We start from the raw sequence: 24,053 nt of genomic DNA on the forward strand, positions 1-24,053 counted from the left end.
TACCCTGTCTTGGGTGGGATTCTTCTCCCTTTGAAGGTAAAGGTTCATAGCTTGGGGGCACTCTTGGCTCTAGTTCTGCCTTTGGCTTCAGTGGCATAGAGACCCTATATTGGGATACAGTTGTTGCTGGCTAGAACAGCTCTGGATGACGGCAGTGAGGTTTACCTAAGGCTACCATTGAAGACTGTTTGGAAGCTACAGTTAGAGCATAATATGGCTGCCAGAATTTTGACTGGCATAGCCAGCAGGTATCTCATAATACCAATTCTGACATATTTGCATTTGTTGCCTGTATGCTACAGATCACAATTCAGTGTGTTTGTATATAAAGATTTAAATGACTTAGGATCCCAAGTACCTGAAGGAACACTTCTCCCTATTGCAACCAGCCTGTGTTAAGATCTGTAGCAGAGGTCCATCCCATCTCTGGGTGAAATACACGGTGCCACAAATGCCAGTGCTGTTGACCTTTCAGCACCAGTTAAAGGTGTACCCAGAATTTTTAAGGATTTTGTTTTACTCTCAGCTAGCTGTATCTGAGTTATTAACTTGCTGCTCTTTGAACAAGTCAGTTGGATTTTAATTCATGTTTTAATTGCTATATTTGTATTATTTTTGTATGTCATGGTGTTTTTTGGTGGTGTTGTAACCTGCCCTGGGAGTCATGACCTGATGGATGGATGGAACAGAAATGGAACAAAATAAAATAAATGTTGCAGTGTTGCTGGAACTGAGGGGAGGTGGGCCAGATCTGGATGGGAGAGCAATTGGAGCCCCCATGCCCCACCCAGCTTATTTTAAAGGGTGCATAAATTAAATAGATGTGTGTTTCCAATACAAGCTTTCTGCTTTCTTTCAGTTGCTTGATAATGTTGAAAATAAAATGAAAGGCACCTGTGTAGAAGGCACTATCCCTAAATTATTCAGGGGGAAAATGGTGGTATGTATTTGGTTTAAAAGCTAACTTTGAGACACTGTTTGTGTGTGTTACTTTTGTTATTGGTATGCACTGATATCTCTCTACCCTATTTTTGTCTGCAGTCTTATATCCAGTGCAAACATGTAGACTATCGTTCTGAACGAATAGAGGATTATTACGACATTCAGCTAAGTATAAAGGGAAAGAAAAGCAGTAAGTATATGGTTTATAAATCCATGTGGTTTAGATAAGCCCTTTTCTTCCTGAGATATTCAGTACCTGCTATATGTTGTCTTCTTGAGAATCAACCCTAACCCACCCCACAAAAGCATCAAGTTCAAAGAACCTGAGGGGCATTCCCCTTCCCTCTGGGCTTTTGGCTTGATTGAATCTATTGCCCTACAAGCACCTTTTGTGCTGGTGCACCTAGCCTCTGCTGTGAGGCATGGGACTGGACAGTGGCATCTGGGTAACTTCTAAATATCTGATTCTCTAGAACTTTTCAACCTGACAAGCGTGTTTCCTATGCTCATTTTTCCTTGGGGATATGTTGACACCTGAACCAGGTTGTACCAATTCAGTTAATGCAGTCTTTCTCTTGCCCATGTTAATAGTCTCCCCACATGAGCAGGGTATGAGTCTGCAACCAAGGCTCCTGGCTGAGATTTCTCTCCAGTTACTAATGCCTGAATAGGTCTAGCTTCCACTGGCTGATTGTGGCAGATACAGAGTTGAGCAGGGCTGTTCATCCTGGATCTTCATTTTCTTTGACCCGCACTAGTGTCACCGCACAACTAGGGTCTGGGGACTGTGCTGGGTGCTTGAATGTGGTATTTCTCTCTTCTGCACATGGAGCCACTGTGTGTGATTGGTAACACCTCCTTTCTTCATACCCCTTCTCTTTTTCAGTATTTGAGTCCTTCATTGATTATGTTGCTGTGGAACAGCTGGATGGGGATAATAAATATGATGCAGGAGAACATGGTTTGCAGGTATGCTACTCCTTATGGAGGTCTGTGTGATAACAAACGTTTTCAGGATAGTCCTGCATGCTGGTGACCTCAATTCTGTAAGTAAAACTATTGTTCCAGAGGGTGATGTCAATTCCACCATTAATGCAGATGTTTCTTCCTTTAACATGCAGGAGGCAGAAAAAGGTGTAAAGTTCTTAACGCTGCCACCCGTGTTGCATCTACAACTCATGAGGTTCATGTATGATCCCCAGACCGACCAGAACATCAAGATAAATGATAGGTAATCAATATTGTGTTGTATTAAAGCCAAAAATTAGATACCTGGAAATGCTAAATCCTTATCAGAATTCTAGCTTGCCACATTTAAAATTTATTCTGAAAAGCCAAAGAACAGCAGCTACACACAGCCCAAGGTAACGGTGATTCCAGAACTTTGACTTAATTTTGCAGTCTTGTTATTCATTGTTTGTAATCTAATCATTGTGTGTAAAAGGATTTATCTTCAGGAAGCATGGAGATAAATCCTTTTTGCCCAGCATTTTGTCCAAATTCCTGTTGTGTACAACACTTAGACACATGGAAATTAGTGGACATGACTAACTGAGGCCCATGAATGTAAACTGGTCTACTTTGAGGAGAACTTAAATCAAGAACAATGCATAAGTACAACACATAGATGTTATATAGTGCACAGTGATATTTGCACTGATGTTATGAAACTACAGGTTTCAGATGGAATATGTCAGCTGCAATTCTGTGCATAGTTAAAGGTAAAGGTAAAGGTACCCCTGCCCGTACGGGCCAGTCTTGACAGACTCTGGGGTTGTGCGCCCATCTCACTTAAGAGGCCAGGGGCCAGCGCTGTCCGGAGACACTTCCGGGTCACGTGGCCAGCGTGACATCGCTGCTCTGGCGAGCCAGAGCCGCACACGGAAACGCCGTTTACCTTCCCGCTGGTAAGCGGTCCCTATTTATCTACTTGCACCCGGAGGTGCTTTCGAACTGCTAGGTTGGCAGGCGCTGGGACCGAGCAACGGGAGTGCACCCCGCCGCAGGGATTCGAACCGCCGACCTTTCGATCGGCAAGTCCTAGGCGCTGAGGCTTTAACCCACAGCGCCACCTGCGTCCCCTCTGTGCATAGTTACACATACATATATAGGTCTAGAATGCGTTGAGGACTCCCAGTGCTGGCACAAGGCGTGTCTTGCCATCTTGTGCCCCTCCATGTTTTATGAAGAGAGGTAGCTGAATGGCAGCATACATGTTTTGCATGCTGAGGGCTCAAAGCTCAATCCTTGGCATTTCTAGGTAGGGCTGGAAAGCTCCTTTGTCTGAAACCTTAAAGAGCTGCTGCAAGTCACTATATACCAGGGTTGGGGAACCTGTGAGCCTCCAAATGTTGCTTGACTCCCAGCTCACATCATCCCCTGCTAGCTACTGGGAATTGGAATCCAACCTCATCTGGAGGGCCACAACTTAGACAACTCTTCCCCCCCCCCCCCCCGTATGTAATAGTGAACTTGATGGACTTGCTTGTTTTGGTATAAAGCATCTTCCTACACCTGTCTTTCTCACCTTTGTCAAATGTGGCAAAGATATTCAGCTTCACTCTGTCTGCATGCCTTCTGCAGGTTGCTGCTTTAGCTGTTGCAACGCTAGCAGAAGCTAATGCAGTAGCAGCTAAAGGTTGGGATGGGGCAAAAATCAGCACCAATGGACACGGAATTAGAGCCACTGTGGGGAAACATCCCTGCAGCATTGTCTCTATGCATTTTTGCAACGTTTGATAAAAAGTCATTCATCTGTTCTTGGTTCTCCACTGTATCTTTGCCTGCAGTTATTGGAAACAAGAGTGTAGTCTCAGAGCCTATGAAACTACTCCTTGAACCATGACCTTTGGCAACACCCCATAGGATTCTTCCTTTGATTGCAGAAAGTTTTATGCCAGTGAAACGTAGTACCTATGAGCCCAATCAGTGCAATTGATGTCAGAGACGATGTGCTTACAATTTTTCAACCTTTTCTTGTTCCAAGAGTTGTTTGTCAGCATTAATTCGCAAAAATAGTTCTTTTTAAAAATAAAAAAAGCCACATGTAACACACTCTTTTTTTCCCCTTTCAAAAACGGAAAACAGGTTTGAATTTCCAGATCAGCTGCCTCTTGATGAATTTTTGCAAAAAACAGACCCTAAGGATGCTGCAAACTACATACTTCATGCAGTTCTAGTTCACAGTGGAGATAACCATGGTGGACATTATGTCGTTTACTTGAACCCTAAAGGGGATGGGAAAGTAAGTAATGGAAAAACAGCCAACCTTTTAAGTATAGCTCCATGAAGATATTGTAGTATCCTTTCAAAGGCCTTCTGAAAAATCCTTTAATAGAGCAACTTTGAAACTTTAGCTTAAGGTTTTTGTTACAATATAGGGTTCTTAGAAGGAGAGTCTGCTCCAAAGAAAATGTACAGGCCAAGTTCCACAAATACATGGCATGGTTGGCTCACCTTTACTTCTGCTAGTGGCCCCTCCTGCCTCATAGTGTGTTACTCTGGAGGGCCCCTTATATTTGGGCAGCGAGGGTGCACTGTCAGAGAAAGTGGGAACCTGCAAAATCTCTGTGTATGCCTGAGCATTTTGCTTCCACACTTACTGCTCTCCAGAAAATACTGCTTACTGCATTTTGTATTCTGATACGGCCTATCACTAATAAAGAAATAAGATTGATCTGGAGCTTTAGGGCAGGAATGGGGAACCTACTTCTCTCCAGATACAACTGGACTCCAACTTCCATCATCCCTGATAACTGAAGCTTATAGGAGTTGGAGTCCAACAATATCTGGAGCCACAAGTCCCCCCATTTCCTCTTTTAACTGCACATTGGTAGCATTAGAATACAGTAAGCTGAGAGGAGGACCAGGGTTATGCTTGTTGTGATATGAAGTTAATCTTGAAGGCATGTTTATATACCAGCAAGTCAGCTAAAGGAAGCCCAGCCTAGCATTTTTTAGACTTCACATCACCCACCTGCGTTCTGTGTATCAGCTGAAGAACCACAGTGAAAGAAACGCTACTTAAATTTGTGTTTTTAGAATCTCAAGTTATATTTCTCTTCTGCTTCATTAAATTCAACTTAAAGCTATGCTTCTGGGGGTGGTTTGGGGGAAATTGCAGCTTAGTGCTTTGGAGAAAACAATGATGGCTTTTGATGTAAGATGGCACACTAACTTATATTTCTCATTTAAAGAAAACTTTAACTGTTTTGGTTTTCCATTTGACCAGTTCTGTGAGGTATGCCACATTTACCATTTTTAAAATGGGAAACTTAAGCTAGGAAGGAGACTTTACTTCCCGACAGAAGCAAGGCCAGCTCTCTTGACTGTACCACATCACATATAAGCTGATTTCTCTTAATTAAGACTTAAGGTTGACTGAGGTTTCATGAAAGTTTTGTTATTTGAATGACTATTTGAATAGTTCATTTTTTGTACTGTCAGTTTTTAATATTGCATCCAAACCAATATCATCTTCTTCCAAGGAGACAGATACGCAATTTTTAAAGACATTTTAGGTTAGATTATACATATGACGCTTAACTCTGTCAAATGTTGTTTGTTTGTTTTCCTTTACAGTGGTGTAAATTTGATGATGACGTTGTATCTAGATGTACAAAAGAAGAAGCAATTGAGCATAACTATGGAGGCCACGATGATGACCTATCTGTACGGCACTGTACCAATGCATATATGTTGGTTTATATCAGGGAGTCAAAATTAAGTACGTATCTTTTCTTCAGTTCTGGGTAGCACTAGGGATCATCTTTCAAAACATACAGCAGACATTCACAATGAAACTCCCAAGTCTGTATGCATGCAAACCAATGATGATTGGTTGAGCTGGGGTGCAGGAAGGATTGTGTTTGCATGAATATTACATATCAAAAAATCAGGGTTTTCATCATGCTTGCTGCTTTTGTTTGGATGACAGTATTTGAAAAGGCACAATAATTGTCGCACTTCATATGTTCTAGGTGAGGTTTTGCAAGCAGTCACTGATCATGATATTCCTCAGCAACTAGTAGAACGGCTGCAAGAAGAAAAAAGAATAGAGGCTCAAAAGAGAAAGGAGAGGCAAGAAGCCCACCTCTACATGCAAGTACAGGTAAGCTTTGCCACCCCAGGATCCTTTGCCTGGAAATACATACCAGTTCATTTTGCATTATTTGTTGATAATGAGTTAGGTTAGTCTGAACGAGAGCAGCCCAAGGTCAGCTTCATGGTGTTTAAACTCTGACCTCTCCAGTCAAAGTCCAGCACTCAGCTACCTGGTGTCTTGTGCTGATAACCACTTAGAATCCTATTTTGGCATTAAGTGCTTTATAATTAACAAGAAACTGTGTCCAACTAAGTTATACTCAAAGAGTAGAACCATTGAAATGAATGAACCTAAGTTAGTCTTGTCCATTAATTTCAGTGGCTACGCTCTGAGTAGGACTAGCAATGAATGCCACCTTTTGCTCCAAACTGACCAGTGTTGTTGGGTTTAAATTGTGGCATGGCCAAGAACATCACCTGTTTTGTGTACTTGCCATTTATATTGACTAATTGTACATGACACTCTTTTTCCAAGTTCCCAAAACAATGTGTATAGGTTCCCTCTCAATTCCTTGTGATAATTTTTATTAATATAAGTTAACATTATTACTCCATCTTACGTATGTGGAGCTGCAGCTGAAAGAGAGTGACTTGCCTATAAAAGCTTAGATGTCAGCCAGGGACCTCTAGGTCACAGTTAATGCTTCGAACCAAAGTAGTACCCCAGTTTTCACTGCAGATGTTTGTACACTATCTTGCACTGTTAACAACTGTAGGATGTCTGAAAATTTCAACAGAACTGCCTTGGCAGGGAATCCTTATGTTTGCTACAAGAAATAACCACTTTGTGGGCTGGCCTTCACCGCATACATCCATAGGATTGTTAAGACTGCAGGATATTCTTACTGAGCAGTGTAGGGGCCCCTTGCTTGAGCCTTTGAAAGCAGAAGTCATTGAAAACACATGAGCACAGCTGTGATGCTGGAACCCAAACTGGGTATTAATGTTGGCACAGGGAAACCTGGTCCTTTTGTGCCACTGCTAGGATCCTCACACTGGGATTTACATGGGTCGGGAGCATGCCATGACCCTATAATTCAGGTGTGGAGAAACTTTGGCCCTCCAAATGTTCAACTCTGCAACTCCCATCAGCCTCAGTAAGGGATGATAGGACTTGTAGCTGAGCTACATCTGGAGCGCCAAAAGGTTCCTCAATCCTGTGGCATGGTAAGGCCTTACGGAAAACAGCTTCAGTTGTGAACTACTGCAATTCCTTGGCGATTTCAATAACAAATCAAGTTTTGTAATTTCAGATAGTAACAGAGGACCAGTTCTGTGGCCATCAAGGCAACGACATGTATGATGAAGAAAAAGTGAAATACACTGTGTTCAAAGTGCTGAAAAATTCAACACTAGCAGAATTCGTTCAAAACCTGTCTCAAACAATGGTGAGCTTTCTGTGAGAGATCTTAGCCAATCAGTTGTGTTACTTTTTATGGAACCATTTGTAATTCTGTAATGACTGACCTCTTTCTAAATGTCACCCCCCACATCACCTTTGTAGGGCTTTCCACAAGATCAAATACGGTTGTGGCCAATGCAAGCCCGAAGTAATGGGACAAAAAGGCCAGCCATGTTAGACAACGAAGCTGATGGCAATAAAACTGTGAGTGTGCCGTGGTAGAGGGAATATTAGTTCTAAATTTTGTTGTAGCACTTATGCATTGAGCAGTAAAACATGCACCAGCGAAATAAGAGATTCTTTTTTTTTAATACATGTCAGTGAAGTCCTGGTTGAATGTTTAATTCTTTTGTAACTCAGGTCCTCCAAAAAGCTAATAATCATTTTATAGCCTCTTGATAATAGGGCAGCATTTCCAGAACTTCAGTAGAAGTGGGATGTAAGGAATTGTCTCATCTGGAGGTTGGCAAGATTGCTGTTCAGATGCCAGAAAGGCATGGCTTGTTTTGAAATGTTAGAACACCTATCCTTGCCTCAGTGCATTCTGATATAGGGGTGAGGGTAGAGGTGGATATGCAACAGAATCTAAACAGAGCCAAAACATGGATCTCATTGTAGAGATGTACTTCACTAGGAAAATACTTTATCACTGCCCCTTTAGATGGATGTAGTGAAAGGCGACAACTTCTATAGCTTTAAAAGGGGGTTAGATAACTTCACAGATTAAAAGTTACTAGCCACATTGACTTTGTTCTATCTCCACTGCGGGAGGCAATATGCCTGTGAATACAGGCAGGGCCTCCCCTCTTGTGTGTGATCAGCACGCACACTCCCGCTGACAGACGCACCATCTTTAAAGCCAAAAAGGGGCGGGGGTGGAACAGGGGAATCCCTACTCATGCACATCCCGGTATAGAACCTCCACATAAGTGGGGATTCCCCTGTACCAGTTGCTGGGGATGTTAGTTGAAAGAGTGTTGTGGCATGAGAAGGGGTGTGCGATTGCACGCTTCCCATAGGTTGGCCACTGTGAGACCAAGGTGGTAGGCTAGATGGGCCATTGGCCTGATCCAGCAGCCAGGCTCTTGTTATGTCCTGTCACATCTCTATATTTCAGGGCACCTTGATCAATGACTCCGGCAGCCTATTTGTCCAAAAGAGATTATTATTTTCTCTAAGTAGCTGTGGGGCTGATGTAGGCATGCTTGTTTGTCATCTTTTTATCTCGCCCCTCCTCTAAGTAGTCCACAGCAGTATTTCACACTTTCAAACAACCTGATGCCACCATAACAAATATATACTGAATAAAGCATTTCTTCACAGTGTGACCTCTTCCCCTCCCCACCCCAATCTGGTGTTTTTCCTTAACTTCACAGATGATTGAGCTCAGTGACAATGAAAATCCATGGACAATATTCCTAGAAACTGTAGATCCAGAAATGGCTGCCACAGGAGCAACATTACCCAAGTTTGACAAAGACCGTAAGCATACGTTTAAGATGTTGACCTGATTCCTAAGATCCTTGTGGCTACCTTCCCATATATCCAAGTTATTTTTTGTGTATTTGTTATCACCGATAAAATCACTCCCCTCTCCCCGCAAAATAGCAGTTCCCTGTACCACATGGCAAGCTTCTTTTAAACCTGAGGGAAGTTTCACATATAGTGTCCATTATGCTCTGGGAATCTTCCATTCAAGGCAAAGATGTCAAAAATTCCACTAGGTATATCCAAGCCATTTGGATCCCAGCCATTGGAATGTACAGAAGCTTATGACTTTTGTATCCATTTTGCTTGGAAGTGGAGTGTACAAGTTTTCAGGTGGCACAAAGTTGTTCTGAGAGTGAATAAATAGCTGTCACTTTGAAATTACAGCACAGACTCCAAATTTGCATTTTAGAAATCCCTTTAGGTAGATAAGAGCCTGATAATAAAAACTCTTTAATACTTAGGATAGTGTTCAATGAAGTAGTTCTATTATCTCAAGGACTTCTGGCTGTGCAACAGAACTGCCCATCCTCCCAACCCTCTCAACATCCTGTGCCCCTTTCTAAATCTGTTTTGTGGTTCTCCCCAACCCTCCAGAACAGATTTGGTAGGGCATGGAGAGAGGAAAGGGAAGAGTTCTGTTGCACTAAGGCAAGGATGTGGAACCTTTTTTTCAGTCTGAGGACCACATTCCCTTCTGGACAACCTTCTGAGGGCCATGGTTGGCATGTGTCTGTTTCTGGAGACAACGGAGGAGTGCACCTTTGCGGGGTGAAGTCAAACTGTTGGAAAGTTACAGTGCCTCCTGTGGCTGTAGACACTGATATGGGAGAGACATGTTTTGTTGCAGCTGGGGCATGTGAAGGTGTCCGGTTGTGCTGCTGCAGAAGTACCATGGCGTTTCTTCTCTCTGCTCTCCTCCTAGTGGTCATTCCTCCTGTGGTCACTGGTACGGATGCACGAACTGTCTGTCTGTCTCCAGGCACTGTCTGCAGTCATCTCCAAGGGATTCCCACACGGCAGGGTAGATATTGCCAGCCTTCATGTCATATTTGCAGACGTCTTTGTAACGCAGAATCGGTCTGCCAATGGGCCTGGTGCAACTGGGTGGAAGAGTGAATGTAAATTTTACCTTTGTGTACAGTAGGTTCATTTCTGCAGGTACACACCCCTCTCTATCGTCCATTCAGAGAAAAACGGTATTATCAGAGTTTAAGGACTCATTCCAACTGGGCAAACCATTTTGGCTGAAAAGTAAAACCAGTGAGGGGTGGGGCCTGAAGGACCATATTTGGCCCTTGGGCTAGAGGTTGTCCACCCCTGTGCTAATGGAACTACTTCATTGGATAACGAAGTATCCATACCATTTCCCCTCTTCTTGATTTAAAGAAAGTGTTCCTTAACCTGTACAAAAGTAACTTGTCCTCAAATGGAGGCTTTCTTCTGCTACAAACTTTTGTTTTTCAATTTGTAGATGATGTAATGCTGTTCCTGAAGATGTATGATCCAAAGACACGGAGTTTGAATTATTGTGGACATATCTACACACCTATATCCTGCAAAATACGTAAGTCCGCAAGGTTATAGTTCAAAAAATGCTGTGAAACTGCATATGTTAGTGCTACAGCCTACCTGAACTCAGCTGGTTGAGTAGCTTCATCATTTTATCTTTGTTGTGTTATAAACTTGAAGATGGAATGTTTAAAAAGCAGGATGTTGTAAGAAATGTCTGTCCCCTCCCAAATTTGGAGTAGTAAATGGTAAATACTCTTTCTTTTCTTTTCCTTAAAGGTGACTTGCTGCCGGTTATGTGTGAAAGAGCAGGATTTCCCCAAGAATCTAATCTTATCCTCTATGAGGTTTGGATCACTTACTATTCCTTAAGCTAGGTCACAATGTTATGGCTGTTCGTTTAGAAACTTTTGCTGAAGTACTGTGTATCATTACAACAAAGGAGTCTCAAAATTCCATGATTGCAAGATAGACACAATGCAACCTGAACTAAGGAATTTCTTGAAAAATTGGAATTTCTGTAAAATTACTTTCTTTAAAATGAAAAGCTCACATCTAACAAAAACTACACAGTTTCAGACTTTACAAAATTGTTCCCTGGTGTCAATAATGTGATTATACCCCCCCCCCCTTTTAAAATATACCATTTGAATAATAAATTTCACCCAGCTTAAAAATACTTTGTGGAATCCAGTGTTGCTCTATTATAAACATCATTAGGTGAATTCCGCCTTCTGCTCAGAATAGACCCATTGAAATTAATGAACCTTCCTGGTTTGCTTCTTTTCTTGTGTAAAAGGGCTGTGTGTAATCAAAATGATGGTTCATGTTTTGGCTTATGAAGCTGAGATGTCATTGTCTGCATTTTGTCTTTGGATTGTTTGGTGTGTGTACTATTGATACCTCCCCTTGTGGCTGCTGTCACAGTGCACTGTGTATGTATGAATGGAAACAACACAACATTAATTTTGGATTGGAAGGAAATTTGTTCCTCCTTGATGATAACTGTCTTGTGATATCTCTTCTTTTCTTTTTGCCTCAGGAAGTTAAGCCGAATTTAACGGAGAGAATTCAGGACTATGATGTTTCCCTAGACAAAGCTCTTGATGAACTCATGGATGGTGACATCATTGTGTTTCAAAAGTAGGTTATCACTGAGGCTTACTGCAATCATTCACCACACAAGCTTTGCAGTGCTTTTTAAAAAATAGAAACGGTATAGAAGTCTGCTTGATAGCTTGAACCAGTGGTCAGGAACTATCAACCCCTCCTTGTCCCTGCACCCACCTGTCCTAGTTAGGCTAAAGTGGAGAAATCTCCCAGGCAAATTTGATTATTGTTGTGTTCAGGGCAGGGGAGCGTGGCTTTGGTGGGTTTGGGGTCAGCTGGAAGAAAGATGGAAGAGAATAAAGTGGGGAGAGAAACAGGTAGCAAAAAAGGAAAATATGTGGCTCACCATCAGCTCCAGTACTGCCCACTTCTGATTCTGGCCTCACTCACCCTGGTTTGTGGAATGCAATCCTTGACATAAGGTTCCCAATGCTGGTTTCAACCTACAAAGACTCTGTTTTCATTTCCCACATAGATGATGTGATTTTCACCATAAATGGTTGATTTGGAGGGAGCACTGTGTCAACCCCCTGTTTCCTAAAGGAACAGGCTCGTGTATGTTCATATAGATCAGTGGTTCCCAAAGTGGGCAGGTCTTTCCCCAGGCAGGCGGTGGGATTACCTCAGGGGGGCACTAAGAGTCATGGGGGGCAACAGGGGGTGTTAAAGTTGGGCCCCTCCAAGTGTGTGGATTGATTATTTATGATGGACCAGTCTAGAGCCTAGAGCAAACAGCTTCCTTGCTTCATGTTTAAACTTGCTGCTCTTAATCACTTTCAAAATGATTTCCTTTGGTCATGTTTGTTTGTTTGTTTGCATTTATTATTCTGAGTTGTCACAAGTCACAAGATGGCCAATTATTGGCAATAGCTATTGATTTTCCTATAAATTAGTTACAGTAGGTGGAGGTTTGTGCATATTTGGTAAGAGGTTATATATAAATATTTTAAGCTAATTTTCTTCACACTTATGTTTTCATTAGTAAGACTGTGTAAAGATGCTTTTCATGCAATATCATCTCTGAATCAAGTTCATAAATTTTGTTGAATTAATTAAACTAAATAGTTTCAAACTGGATTTTTAATAAATGTGCAATTCATTGTTATGGGTTTGAATTTTATTGTGTTATTATCTTCCTTAGTGGGTTGTGCAAACAGCTATTCTGAATAATGCTTTTTTATAGGGTAATGGACACTGGGGATGAGTTTATGGAACCCCAGGCAGGGCTGGGGAATGGCCCAAAAAGTCTGGGAACCACTGATCTAGACCTGTCTGTGCTTTGTTTAGAAACTCCCTTTATGCAGCACAGATCTATGCAGCTGCTTTGGATTATTTCTGAAGGCTGCGCAAAAAGCTTCAAGGTTTTAAAGACTTCCTGCGTCATCTGAGCTTTTAAACAACCTTTGTGTAGTTAAACCAGCTGCGATCTTTTCTGTTAACAGGGATGACCCTGAGAACGATAGCAGTGAGCTACCAACAGCAAAAGAGTACTTCAGAGACCTTTACCACCGAGTTGATGTCATCTTCTGTGACAAGACCATCCCCAATGATCCCGGTTTTGTTGTCACATTATCCAACAGAATGAATTATTTTCAGGTACAGTAAGCCCTCAACTTACACAGGGGTTATCTTTGGGGAACTTGCCTAAAGCTAAAACAGTGTATAGTCAAAAAACATTGGGTTCCCTAGTGGGTGGGATTGCCAAAGCCTTTTTTCCTGGATGCCTGTTTCCTTTTTGCCTCTTTTCTGCCATACACACACACACTTTTTTTTTTTTTGCCGAGTGCATAAAGCTGAATGTGCATAAGTGAAATGTGCGTAAGTTGCGGGTTTCCTGTATTAAATATACTCCCTTACATTTCCATCAATGAAATTAGGTGCAAAACCATCAGATTGGCGAACGTCTTTGAAAATAATGCCCCTTTATTCCAGATTGTGGTAGTCACATAAAATATTTCTGGAATGAGACATATGAAACTTGCCTTAAACCAGGCCAGACCATTGCTTCATTTAGCTCAGTGTACCTGGTGGGGTATTCTGACAGTGCACCACCCTTCTCCAACTTGACATGTTATAGTCACCTCTTCCACTTTGTTCTCTCCTGCATGTGTACGGTAAATTTGTTCTTACTTAAAATTAAAGCAAACCATGAGCCCCGTCATGTACTAAAAGGGCTCCAATGCTCATTAGCAGCAAGTATCTTTCAGACAAAAGTGAGAAAACCTAAGCATTGTGGACTGTTCCCAGTGCAATCTCAAATTCACTGTCTTACCTTTACCAAATACTGGGCTTCTTTCTATTCTGATTTTTAAAAACATTTATTTTCCTAGGTTGCAAAGACAGTCGCCCAAAGGCTGAATACAGACCCTATGCTACTACAGTTTTTCAAGTCCCAAGGGTAAGAAGCAATCATCTGAATTAATATTTCAGCTGTAGTGCCTTTTATGCAGTTTTAGCACAGTACAGTGGTACCTCTGGATACGAACGGGATCCGTTCCGGAGCCCCCTTACCTGCCACATGCATTTTCTTGGAGCTGTCCTGGTTTGTTTCCAGTGTAAGAGGGCAATTGCTGAAGCTCCAGTTTTTGACCACTGCTTGTAGCTGCCACCAGTGCTGTGCTAGTTGGCAGTCTGGGCGTGACTCTACAAGGCGCGGGGTTCAATCCACCCCGGTGCCTAGTAGATCAGGGCCTTTGGATGCTGCTGAGGGGTGCAGGGCCTGTCGGCAGCATCTGCTTGGTTCTGCAAGGCACGGGGTGAAATCCACCCCAGCGCTTAGCCAAGCAGGGTCGTCTGGTACTGCTGACTTGCATCTAGTAAGTAACTAAGAGCCTACTCAGAAGAAAGGGACGTAGGTGGCGCTGTGGGTTAAACCACAGAGCCTAGGACTTGCTGATCAGAAGATTGTGGTTCGAATCCCTGCGACAAGGTGGGCTCCCGTTGCTTGGTCCCTGCTCCTGCCAACCTAGAAGTTCGAAAGCAAGTCAAGGTGCAAGTAGATAAATAGGTACCACTCTGGCGGGAAGGTAAATGGCATTTCCATGTGCTGCTCTGGTTCGCCAGAAGCGGCTTAGTCATGCTGGCCACATGACCCGGAAGCTATATGCCAGCTCCCTCAGCCAATAAAGTGAGATGAGCGCCACAACCCCAGAGTCAGCCACGATTGGACCTAATGGTCAGGGTTCCCTTTTTACTCAGAAGAAAGCTGCACTGAGTTCAGTGGGCCTTACTCCCAGGTAAAGGAGCCAGGGCTCTTCCAGATGACAAGATCATTTTGCACTAGGTCAGTGAGGACCACTTGCCTTTTAAAATTCTCCCATATATACAGAAATCCCTGTGCGCCTTTTTCAGACCCTCCAAGTGTTTCTATTTTCCAGGGACAGCCCCTTTCTGGTAGGGTGGGGGGGCACAGGAAGGAAAAAAGTGCAGAAGGGGGCCATGGTTGAGAAAAGTTTGGGAAACGCTGCCCTAGATTAACCTGGTTCTGTGCCCTCTCCCCCAAATCTCCCAGTTTTGTCATATATAGAAAGAACACAATGAGAGAGAACCTTGCACAGACTAAAAGCTTGGGACAAAGCACAGTATCATAATTGCATCAATTAAAACACAAAACAGTGATGCAGCTTTTGACTCTTCCTCAAGTTTTATAGTCAATATGGTAAAAGTTATAGTATAGCAGCACTGACAGTAATATGTCAATCTTAAGATGATGGTCCAAGAAACTCTTGCAGATGAATATGAGCCTGCCTAAGCCCTTCGTTTCTCATTGGAGGCCCTCTTCTGGGCCTTATGGCTATCTAAAGTTTAGTGGATAGTGACTGGGGTAGGGTCGGGGTTTTCTCAGTTGTGTCGCCCAACTGTACAGATTGTGAGCACTGAACTAACTTTGTGTTTCAAAAACCTTCTCTCCTGGTTTTCTTGTTCAGTTATAGAGATGGCCCAGGTAACCCTCTTAGACATAATTATGATGGAACTTTAAGAGATCTCCTGCAGTTCTTCAAGCCTAGACAGCCCAAGAAACTTTACTATCAGCAGGTAGGAGACTTTCTTGTGCATATATGGAGGAAGATTCTTTGGTTCATCTGTATAATGACAACATTTCATTTTCCCCTCTCTCCTCCCTAGCTTAAAATGAAAATCACAGACTTTGAAAACAGGAGAAGTTTTAAGTGCATATGGTTAAACAGCCAGTTTAGAGAAGAGGTAAGTTGTTTTTCCTTGAAAATATCGAACCTAGCCTGCAATCAAAGAAGTAGGATTGGACGATTAGTTTAAATGCATTCGCAGATTAAAATTTGCCCCACAATTGTTTTCCTGAGGCAGTGATTGCAAAATATTGGTTAGTTATAAAATTCAAATTCTGATATCCCTTTTTCTCATAGTGCAAAAATACAATGCCTTGATATTTCCAAAACTGAGAATGAGTTTTTTCTGTCTAAAGTATTGGTCTTTCATGTCATTACTCAGTGCCATAAAATTGTGGTTTCCCTATGCGAACTTCTACCTGAGTAATTGCACAACAGGGTTCCAATTTGTCCAATTATGTGTCACATAAAGGGTGTAATTAATAGACAAGCTGTACGTGTTTTGGAGGGAAGTTGCCTATGTTGCAAGCCCCATGTTGAAAGTCACGGAAACAGATGTGCTCATTCATTTCGGTGCAGGGGAGTCCATGGGCAGGTCTTGGCCCTTGCCTATAGCAACAAGAACTTTTTATATTCTATGCTTCATTTCCTCGTGTTTCCCATAGCATTTTATTTCTTGACTGATTCCCTTCTCTCTCCCCCCCCCCTTAATGTTTGTTTAGGAAATAACACTATATCCAGACAAGCATGGGTGTGTACGGGACTTATTAGACGAATGTAAAAAAGCTGTAGAACTTGCTGAGAGAGGTTCAGGGAAATTAAGGCAAGTGTTTGTTCATTTACTTTCATATCACTTCTTGAGAGGGCTGTGTGGGTAGCCCTTATTGCATGTCACTCTCATGAAGGTAGTTCCATAAAGAAGCTACACTTCTCAGCCTGCTCCAAACAGATCGCTGCACTAGTCCTGCCTTGGACACCAGTTCCCTGCTTGTGCATATAGGGAGTTCTTTGGACGAGGGGAGGGCAGGAACAGCACAGGGTTGCAATGTATGGTCTGGGTGAAAAGGCCAGCCATAATCCCTTTTCCCTTTGCGACTGCTGTACACGTAAGTAAGACATATGTGTGTACCTCAGTGCTTTTTTCTGGGGGGGGGGGGATGCAGGGGTACGCATACCCCTAAACATTTTGTGAATCTAAGTTTGGCCTCATTGAGGGACATTATTTCAATATGAGTAGGGAAATGAGAGTACTCCTAAACATTTTTTTTTAGAAAAGAGCACTGGTGTACCTAAACATCTTTACAAAACAGAATCTTTATTTTGTTGTAAACCTGGAAGGCTTTCCCATATTCTTGAATGAATTCTTCCACAGTTCACCTAATAACATTCCAAATGTCAAATAAAGTATCTCCAGCATCAGACATTAACCAAAACTCCCTAAAGAAGTGGGAAACTTTTGGTCCTCCATATGTTGTTGGACTACAACTCCCATCGGTCTAGAGACCGAAGCTGGCAGGGGTTGATAGGAGATGTTGTTTAGCAACATCTGGAGGGCCAAATAATTAGCTCAGCAGAACTCGATGTCTACTCCACTTAAGACATTGGGTACCACCTGTTGGGAGCTGCTTTTGCACAAGCCCAGCCAGTGCAAAAGAAAATTTGCCCCATGACACTGTTGGTTTATATAGACCATTAATCCTAATACTTAGTGTTCTTACATAATCTATTTCTCTTCCTTTGTTAAGGCTGCTAGAAATTGTAAGTTACAAAATAATTGGTGTCCATCAGGAAGATGAATTGTTAGAGTGTTTATCACCAGCAACAAGTCGAACGTTTCGAATAGAGGTCAGTATGGTGTGGTGTGAAATGTGAATATTTAAACTGTCATAGTTACCAGCTCAGACTTTCAGTTATTGAGGCCATTGGCAGACATAATGTGTCTAGAGCAGGATTCTAGGTTAGTTTAGTTAACTATGTCCATTTTTAAATTTCTGCTCCATTTTCTCGCTCTCTGTATGTGTTTTAATTTTTATTTTATTATATCTGAGTTTTGTGCCCAATTTCATTATGTTAACACCATGTTTGGTTAAGCAATTTATAAATCTTTCTAAATAAAAAACCCCACAAATATATAAAATAGCAACAATGGATGGTGGCCATTCTACCTCATTAGCATTTGCAGCAACCTTTCCCAGCTAAGTTGCAGGTGGGTGGGTGGGGCTTACTTCTTCCTACCCCAATGAAGAGTAACCAGGAAGTCTTCTTATCGGGGCCCAATTCATTTCTAGACACACAGAGAATATTGAAGAAGTTGTGCTGCTGCTGTGGCTTTCATTATTTCATGAGTTTCATTTTTAAAAAACTCAGTTTCCATTACTGGTGTTTCTGCCTGTGTCTTCTTTTGTTTCTGGTGGTACATCTGCCTGATGCGCAATGTGTGCTGCTGTCTTTGAATGCAGGAAATCCCCCTGGACCAGGTAGATCTAGATAAGGAGAATGAGATGCTCATCACAGTGGCTCATTTCCAGAAAGAGGTTTTTGGGACGTTTGGCACTCCTTTCTTGCTAAGGATACACCAGGTGAGAGTCCTATGTACTATTGCAACACAGGTGGTTTATGGTAGCCTTCACCAATGCTGTGCCATCCTGGTTTGCTGCAGGGCACCACATTGGAGAAGACTGGTGTTGCTAGAAGGGAAAGTTTGTTGCAATAAATGCTGGATTATCCAGGAGTAGCAATAGTCTTGTTTCTTGTATGCATATTTTATTCAGCTTCTGTGATTTGGGTGGCCTTACATAAATTGGTCATTTAGTTCCTTTTGTTTGTGTTTAGAGGTTCGCTGATACCCAAGTTTGGCTAAGTACCTTTTAGTACATGTTCAGTGGCATCTTTAGCCACATAGATTTCAGAACTTTGGTTGGCATTAATTTTTTTGCACGGCTGGGGTTGTGCTTTTCTGCCTAGGGTGAACACTTTCGAGAGGTGATGAAGAGGATTCAGACAGTGCTGGACATCCAGGAGAAGGAATTTGAAAAGGTATTGCCTCAGAAGATCGCTCAGGAAGATGTTGCTCAGCATAACATAGCTTCTGAAGGGACCTGCGTCTTTTACCCTGGAGTTAGCCCTGCCAACATGAATGTGTCTTGTAATTCTGCAAGTGCTCCTCTTCCCCCTGCACCCCCACACAGGAAGTCACTCTCTGCATATTTTGATGCTCTGTGATTTGAGGGTGGGATTTTAGGAAGTCCTGCCCGGACTGGCATCAGCATCTGTATATCAGAACCACCTGTGTGGAAGTTGTTAATGTTTGACGTTTTATTATGTTTTTATATTGTGCTGGAAGCCACCCAGAGTGACTGGGGAAACCTAGCCAGATGGGCAGGGTATTATTATTATTATTATTATTATTATTATTATTATTGTCGTACCTTGGTTTTCGAATGGCTTAGTTCTCAAACGTTTTGGCTCCCAAACACCGCAAACTCAGAAGTGAGTGTTCTGGTTTGCAAACTATTTTTGGAAGCCAAATGTCCATTGGGGCTTCCGATTGGCTGTAGGAGCGTCCTGCAGCCAATCAGAAACCGAGTTTGGTTTCCAAACACTTTGGAAGTTAAACGGACTTCTGGAATGACTCCATTCGACTTCCAAGGTACGATTGTAGCATCATCATCATTATTGCAATATCTTGCATATATCGACAGCTGGTAGAGCCCGGCCTCCCCACCCCTTGCCAGTCCCTGCACAGATGGTGAGAACCACTGAGCGAGCCCCCTCCAAAATTAACCCCACCAAACACTTCCCATCAGGCCTGTATCACCTCTATCTTAATTCCCCATAATTCTGCCGGGGGGGCTCCACGGCATTGTATTATGGGACATTAAAGATAGTGAATGCCTCAATCCAAGCAGCCACTGGGCTCCACTAGGAAACGCAGTGGCACTGCGAGGTAAGGTAAAGTGTGAGTCAGTTGACAGCCACCTCAGTCATGGTGGCACAAGGAGGGGCAACACCAGGGGGCCATCTCCCCTGGTGCTAGAATAGTGGGATCCTGCTTGTAATGTAATAGGAAATCAAATTTTACTGTCCTGGCAATGGGAAAGGCAAGAAGCCCAGCACAGCTGAACCCCCTGTGCCCTCCAGATGTTGTTGGATTCCAGCTGCTGTCAGCCCCAGCTGCCAGCATGGCTAGTGGAGGTCGCCAAGTTGCCCACCTTGGGAATTGGCACTCGTCTATGGTGTGTGTGTGGGGGGGAGGTGCTGATAGTAAACAACTAAATGGGAACACTAGCTTTGGCCTGTTTCCATGCTGTTGGTTAGAATCACAAATTTCGAAGGGACTCAAGTGTTGGATTCTAGTCCAACCCCCTGCAATGCAGGAATCTCTGCTAAAGCATCCATGACGGAGGGCCACCAACCTCTGCTTAAAAACCTCCAATGAAAGAGAGTCCACCACCTTCCAAGGGAGGCTGGGTTGAGAGATGAGAGCCAAGAAAATGCAAGCATAAGACTGGGAGGCTTTGAAGTCTACGAAAATAATTTTCTTAACAATACTCCTTGAGGAATTAGCATTTGAGCTCTGACGTTTTTATTTATTTATTTGTTCTTTCTGAAGTTTAAGTTTGCCATTGTAATGATGGGTCGACACCAGTATCTAAATGAAGATGAATATGAAGTGAACTTGAAAGATTTTGAGCCCCAACCTGGTGAGTGTCCATTTATTTACTTTGTTTCTAGGAGGGGTTTGTGGGTTTTTTTGGCTCCTTGAAGATCAATGGGGCAGACTTCCATGTGTGGCATTTATTCTCTCACCCGCTCAGTGTCTTGCTCTCCAAGGTGAACACAGCCCACCAGCTCCATATATTTGCATACGTTTTGTCATAGAAGCCTATGTTAGAGTGACAACTTTACTCAGTGCAGCATCCAATGAAGTTGTTCCATTAGTGCTAGGACTTGGCTGTGCAACAGAACTTCCTCTCTTTCTCTTCTTCCCATCGGCCCCCTAAATCTATTTGGGGGTTCCCCCGTTGCTGGCAGAGCTGAATCAGGGAGGACACACACAGGGAGAGGGGACAGGGAGGGGAAGTTCTTTTGCACTGACAGAACCACGTCACTGAATGCCACCCTCAGTTCTTGACATTCTAAATTTTGTACAAAACAATCTGAAAGTGTGTTCATTCTGTCTCTCCCTCTCCCTCTTTCTCGCTTCTTTCTTCTTTGTTCTTCTTCTTCCCTTCCAGGCAACATGTCTCATCCCAGGCCATGGCTAGGGCTTGACCATTTCAACAAAGCCCCAAAGAGAAGTCGCTACACGTACCTTGAAAAAGCTATTAAAATCCATAACTGACTTACCCTCTCCAGTTTGTTCGAGGCAAAAGGGGCAACAATGTGTGTGTGCGTGTGTGTGTGTGCGTGTGTGTGTGTGCGCACCTTTTTAACAACTGTAGGACTTTTGGTACACGTGCACTCGATCGGAAGTCTCCAGCAAGAGGATTTGCTGCTGATTTATTAATTTTATTTTGAGGCTGTTCAGTTTGGCTTCTCTGTATCTATTATTGACTGCCCTTTCTTTTTTTCTTTTTGAGCAAAAATGAAGGTGTTTTATAAAAGCTTGGGTGCCAATGAGAGTTTTTATGGGAAATGTAAACAAAGCGAGATTGTCAGCATAAGAAGGAAAGGGTTGAGTTAGAGCAGTTGACATTGGCGAAATATTGTCTGTAGTACGTTAACTGGACAGCCTTTTCTGGCTGACCTCCCCCTCCCTTGCCCTCCCCTCCTTCCTCCCCCACTTCCTAAATGCGTGGTACCTGCCATCACTGCAGCTAGTTGGCGCTATGGTTAGGCTCACGCCCAATTTATTTCCTTCAGTTATATACTTTAAATGACATTTTTGTGCATTTGTAAATGCAAAGAGAAACTCACATCATCAATAAATAGCAATCTCTACTTCATTGTGTACACTGTTGGCACTTATTCGAGGGGGGGGAGATTTTGTCTCTTCAATCAGCCTAGAATTTCTCTTTTTATTATTATAATATTATTATTATTATTATTATAAATAAATGGATTTTGAGTCAAAATTGTTTTTCTCACATCACCTTTTGCCAAGGAAGAAGTTGGGGAACCCCCCCGAAGGAGGTGCAGTGTATTTGTATCCCTTTAGAAACGGTTTGAGAGTAAAATCCCTTGGTTGCAGTGAGATTTACAAGCATAGTACCAACTTCCCAGAGAATTTGAAGAAGGAAAAGGCATCTGTTTTATAATTAATTTAGTTAATCTGGGAAGACATAGGAAGACAAAACAAAATAGCCTTTTAGCACTGAGGGCATGTTCACTAGCATTTAGTAAGCTGTTGACTTTGTAAAAAATGCGGGGGTGGGGCTTGGGAGGGGGAAGAAAACAAATTGTATATTTAACAGAGGAACATGTACAATTTAACATTTGGGGTTCCTTTGGGGGGGCGGCTGGGGGGCAGGGTGAGTCTGCAAGTGAATTTCACAGATGTCAATATTCATTGTGTGTAGTTTTATTTCAGTCCCCAGACTGCTTTTCCATTTTAGTCTGGAGCTACAAGCAGCCCCATGTGTCTCTCCTAAGTTTTTGAGTGCGGTAAAAATATAGAAGCAGCAATTTACACTCCCCCGCCCAACATTATTTCTCATTCTTTCTCTTCTTCCCCCCTCCTCCATTCCCTTCTGCCAATATTTTATTTTGTTTCTGTAGCTGCGGTGTGCATCAATTCTTCCTGTATATTGCCTTTTTTTTCTTTTTTTGCTGGAAAAAAATGTTGTATGTTGAATAAAAATTTTCTATAAAATTTTACTTCAGTGAGTGATGGCCTGGACGTTGAAGAAGATTTCCACTCTCCTTGCAAGTTTTCTGAAGATTTTGTTTAGACAGAATCTTCTGTTTTTATTTTGCCAGTTATCCACATTTGAAATCTGGCTTTAATTTAGGGATAAGGGTAAGTGTCATCCATTCATCATATTTGAACTTTGAGCAGCATCAGTTAGCTAATCCTCAAAATGAAAGGCACTGCTCCAGAGGCATTGCTGTATCTGGGTTCATACTGGTAGGCAATAAAACGACTATGCAGAGCTGTGTCTGTAGCACAAAAGAGATGCGGTGGTGAAATTCATAGAGGACTGTCAAACCTCTGCAGCCAAAAAGTTCAAACTGCACTTGGGTAAATTCCAGAAACTCGGTGGGAACACTGGTCAGTTGACCACATTCATACTGAGAACTTAATCCTGTTGTGGTGCCATTTCCACTGATTCCACCTGCTTTCTTTGCCCTCTAAACACATTTCCACGGTGGCTCATAGAATTGTACAGTTGGAAGGGACACCAGGGGTCATCTATTACAGCTCCCTGCAATGCAGGAATCACAGCTGATTGCCAGGCAGCACTCACAGACAGCATCAACTAGTAGACCTGCTTCCCAGTTTGAGAGGATGCCCAAGCTACCCTCCACTCTCTGGGCTTCTGTCCCCATTTCCACAAACTGGCCAGCCCTGCAGGGGTGCCCCTCTACACCTCTCTTTCTCCCCTAAAGATCTGGATCAGAGGAGGCACTCCCACACTAGTTTATGCACTATCAACTCGTAATTCCTTTTCTCAGGACCGCCTTCCTGCCAGCACACATCGAAAGGAACTTCCTTCTGCCTTGCCTTCTGTCTGCTTTGATAGTTCAATGGTTTTGGAGTGGGAGCGGCATATGGAATGCTTTCCACTGCCCAAGTCTTACAGCAGGAGTGGTGGGGAGCCTTTTTTCCACTCTAGGGGCCAGATCCTTTTTGGTCCCCACCTCTGTGAGCCAATTTTGACAAGCAGGTGGTACAATACAGCTACCAGTCATTTTATGGCAGGTGGACTAGGTGCCTGGGATCCACAGTGCAAAGGGACTTTTCGAGCCCTGTGCTGGGGGCTTCCAGACATCAAGCATGGAACTCCGTTGGGAAACTCAGTTACACAGTCAATCCCTGCAGAAAGCAGCTTTTCCAACCCCATTCCAGATGTCACATATTATGACAAGCGAATGCCATTTGGGGTAAATTGCATTGTGGGCCACATTGGCCAGATGTTCTCCATTTCTGCATCACTAGTTTGCACCATTATTTATGTGGTATAATTTCTGAGCACCTCTTTTTCTTTTGCAATTCTCCCACCCACATATGATTTATGCCATGTGAAGGGCTTGACTTCTTTATCACATCTCTGTGCCCCTGGCCATGGATTTGAAAACTGGTATTTCTGGGGTACTTTTCTTTTGTTCTGTATTTCTTTTCAAGAGGCTCTCTTATTTCCCTGCTCTTTTTTAAAAAAGAAGAATAAAAGGAAGAAAGTTCCCTCTCCGTTCCCATGTACATGTTGGGAGCTTCATGTATATGTAGCACTATGTGCAGTTCAGACCTA

At 42.8% G+C, this 24,053-nt stretch overlaps 1 protein-coding gene across 9 annotated transcripts in view; it reads left to right on the forward strand.

Moving 5' to 3' along the window:
• The window catches only part of USP7 (ubiquitin specific peptidase 7), an 81,825-nt gene extending 59,364 nt beyond the window's left edge, over positions 1 to 22,461 (forward strand). For 5 of the 9 annotated variants that reach the window (XM_083710812.1, XM_083710809.1, XM_083710811.1 and 2 more), the window contains 24 exons: positions 860 to 940; positions 1,042 to 1,132; positions 1,829 to 1,911; positions 2,064 to 2,173; positions 4,030 to 4,186; positions 5,524 to 5,668; positions 5,922 to 6,052; positions 7,299 to 7,433; positions 7,550 to 7,651; positions 8,824 to 8,929; positions 9,861 to 9,959; positions 10,410 to 10,502; positions 10,727 to 10,794; positions 11,490 to 11,590; positions 13,000 to 13,153; positions 13,888 to 13,955; positions 15,484 to 15,592; positions 15,683 to 15,760; positions 16,365 to 16,465; positions 17,388 to 17,487; positions 18,102 to 18,221; positions 18,607 to 18,678; positions 20,255 to 20,345; positions 20,880 to 22,461. In XM_083710812.1, coding sequence (XP_083566938.1) covers positions 860 to 940; positions 1,042 to 1,132; positions 1,829 to 1,911; positions 2,064 to 2,173; positions 4,030 to 4,186; positions 5,524 to 5,668; positions 5,922 to 6,052; positions 7,299 to 7,433; positions 7,550 to 7,651; positions 8,824 to 8,929; positions 9,861 to 9,959; positions 10,410 to 10,502; positions 10,727 to 10,794; positions 11,490 to 11,590; positions 13,000 to 13,153; positions 13,888 to 13,955; positions 15,484 to 15,592; positions 15,683 to 15,760; positions 16,365 to 16,465; positions 17,388 to 17,487; positions 18,102 to 18,221; positions 18,607 to 18,678; positions 20,255 to 20,345; positions 20,880 to 20,986 — 2,502 coding nt within the window. In that variant the 3' untranslated portion in view covers positions 20,987 to 22,461. The remainder of the gene's footprint in view (positions 1 to 859; positions 941 to 1,041; positions 1,133 to 1,828; positions 1,912 to 2,063; positions 2,174 to 4,029; positions 4,187 to 5,523; positions 5,669 to 5,921; positions 6,053 to 7,298; positions 7,434 to 7,549; positions 7,652 to 8,823; positions 8,930 to 9,860; positions 9,960 to 10,409; positions 10,503 to 10,726; positions 10,795 to 11,489; positions 11,591 to 12,999; positions 13,154 to 13,887; positions 13,956 to 15,483; positions 15,593 to 15,682; positions 15,761 to 16,364; positions 16,466 to 17,387; positions 17,488 to 18,101; positions 18,222 to 18,606; positions 18,679 to 20,254; positions 20,346 to 20,879) is intronic. The other 4 variants (XM_083710816.1, XM_083710810.1, XM_083710815.1 and 1 more) reach the window with 1 other exon arrangement.
• The last annotated feature ends 1,592 nt before the right edge of the window (positions 22,462 to 24,053 follow it).

Source organism: Podarcis gaigeae (assembly GCF_964106915.1).
Source record: "Podarcis gaigeae genome assembly, chromosome: 14".
Classification (NCBI taxonomy): Eukaryota; Metazoa; Chordata; class Lepidosauria; order Squamata; family Lacertidae; genus Podarcis; species Podarcis gaigeae.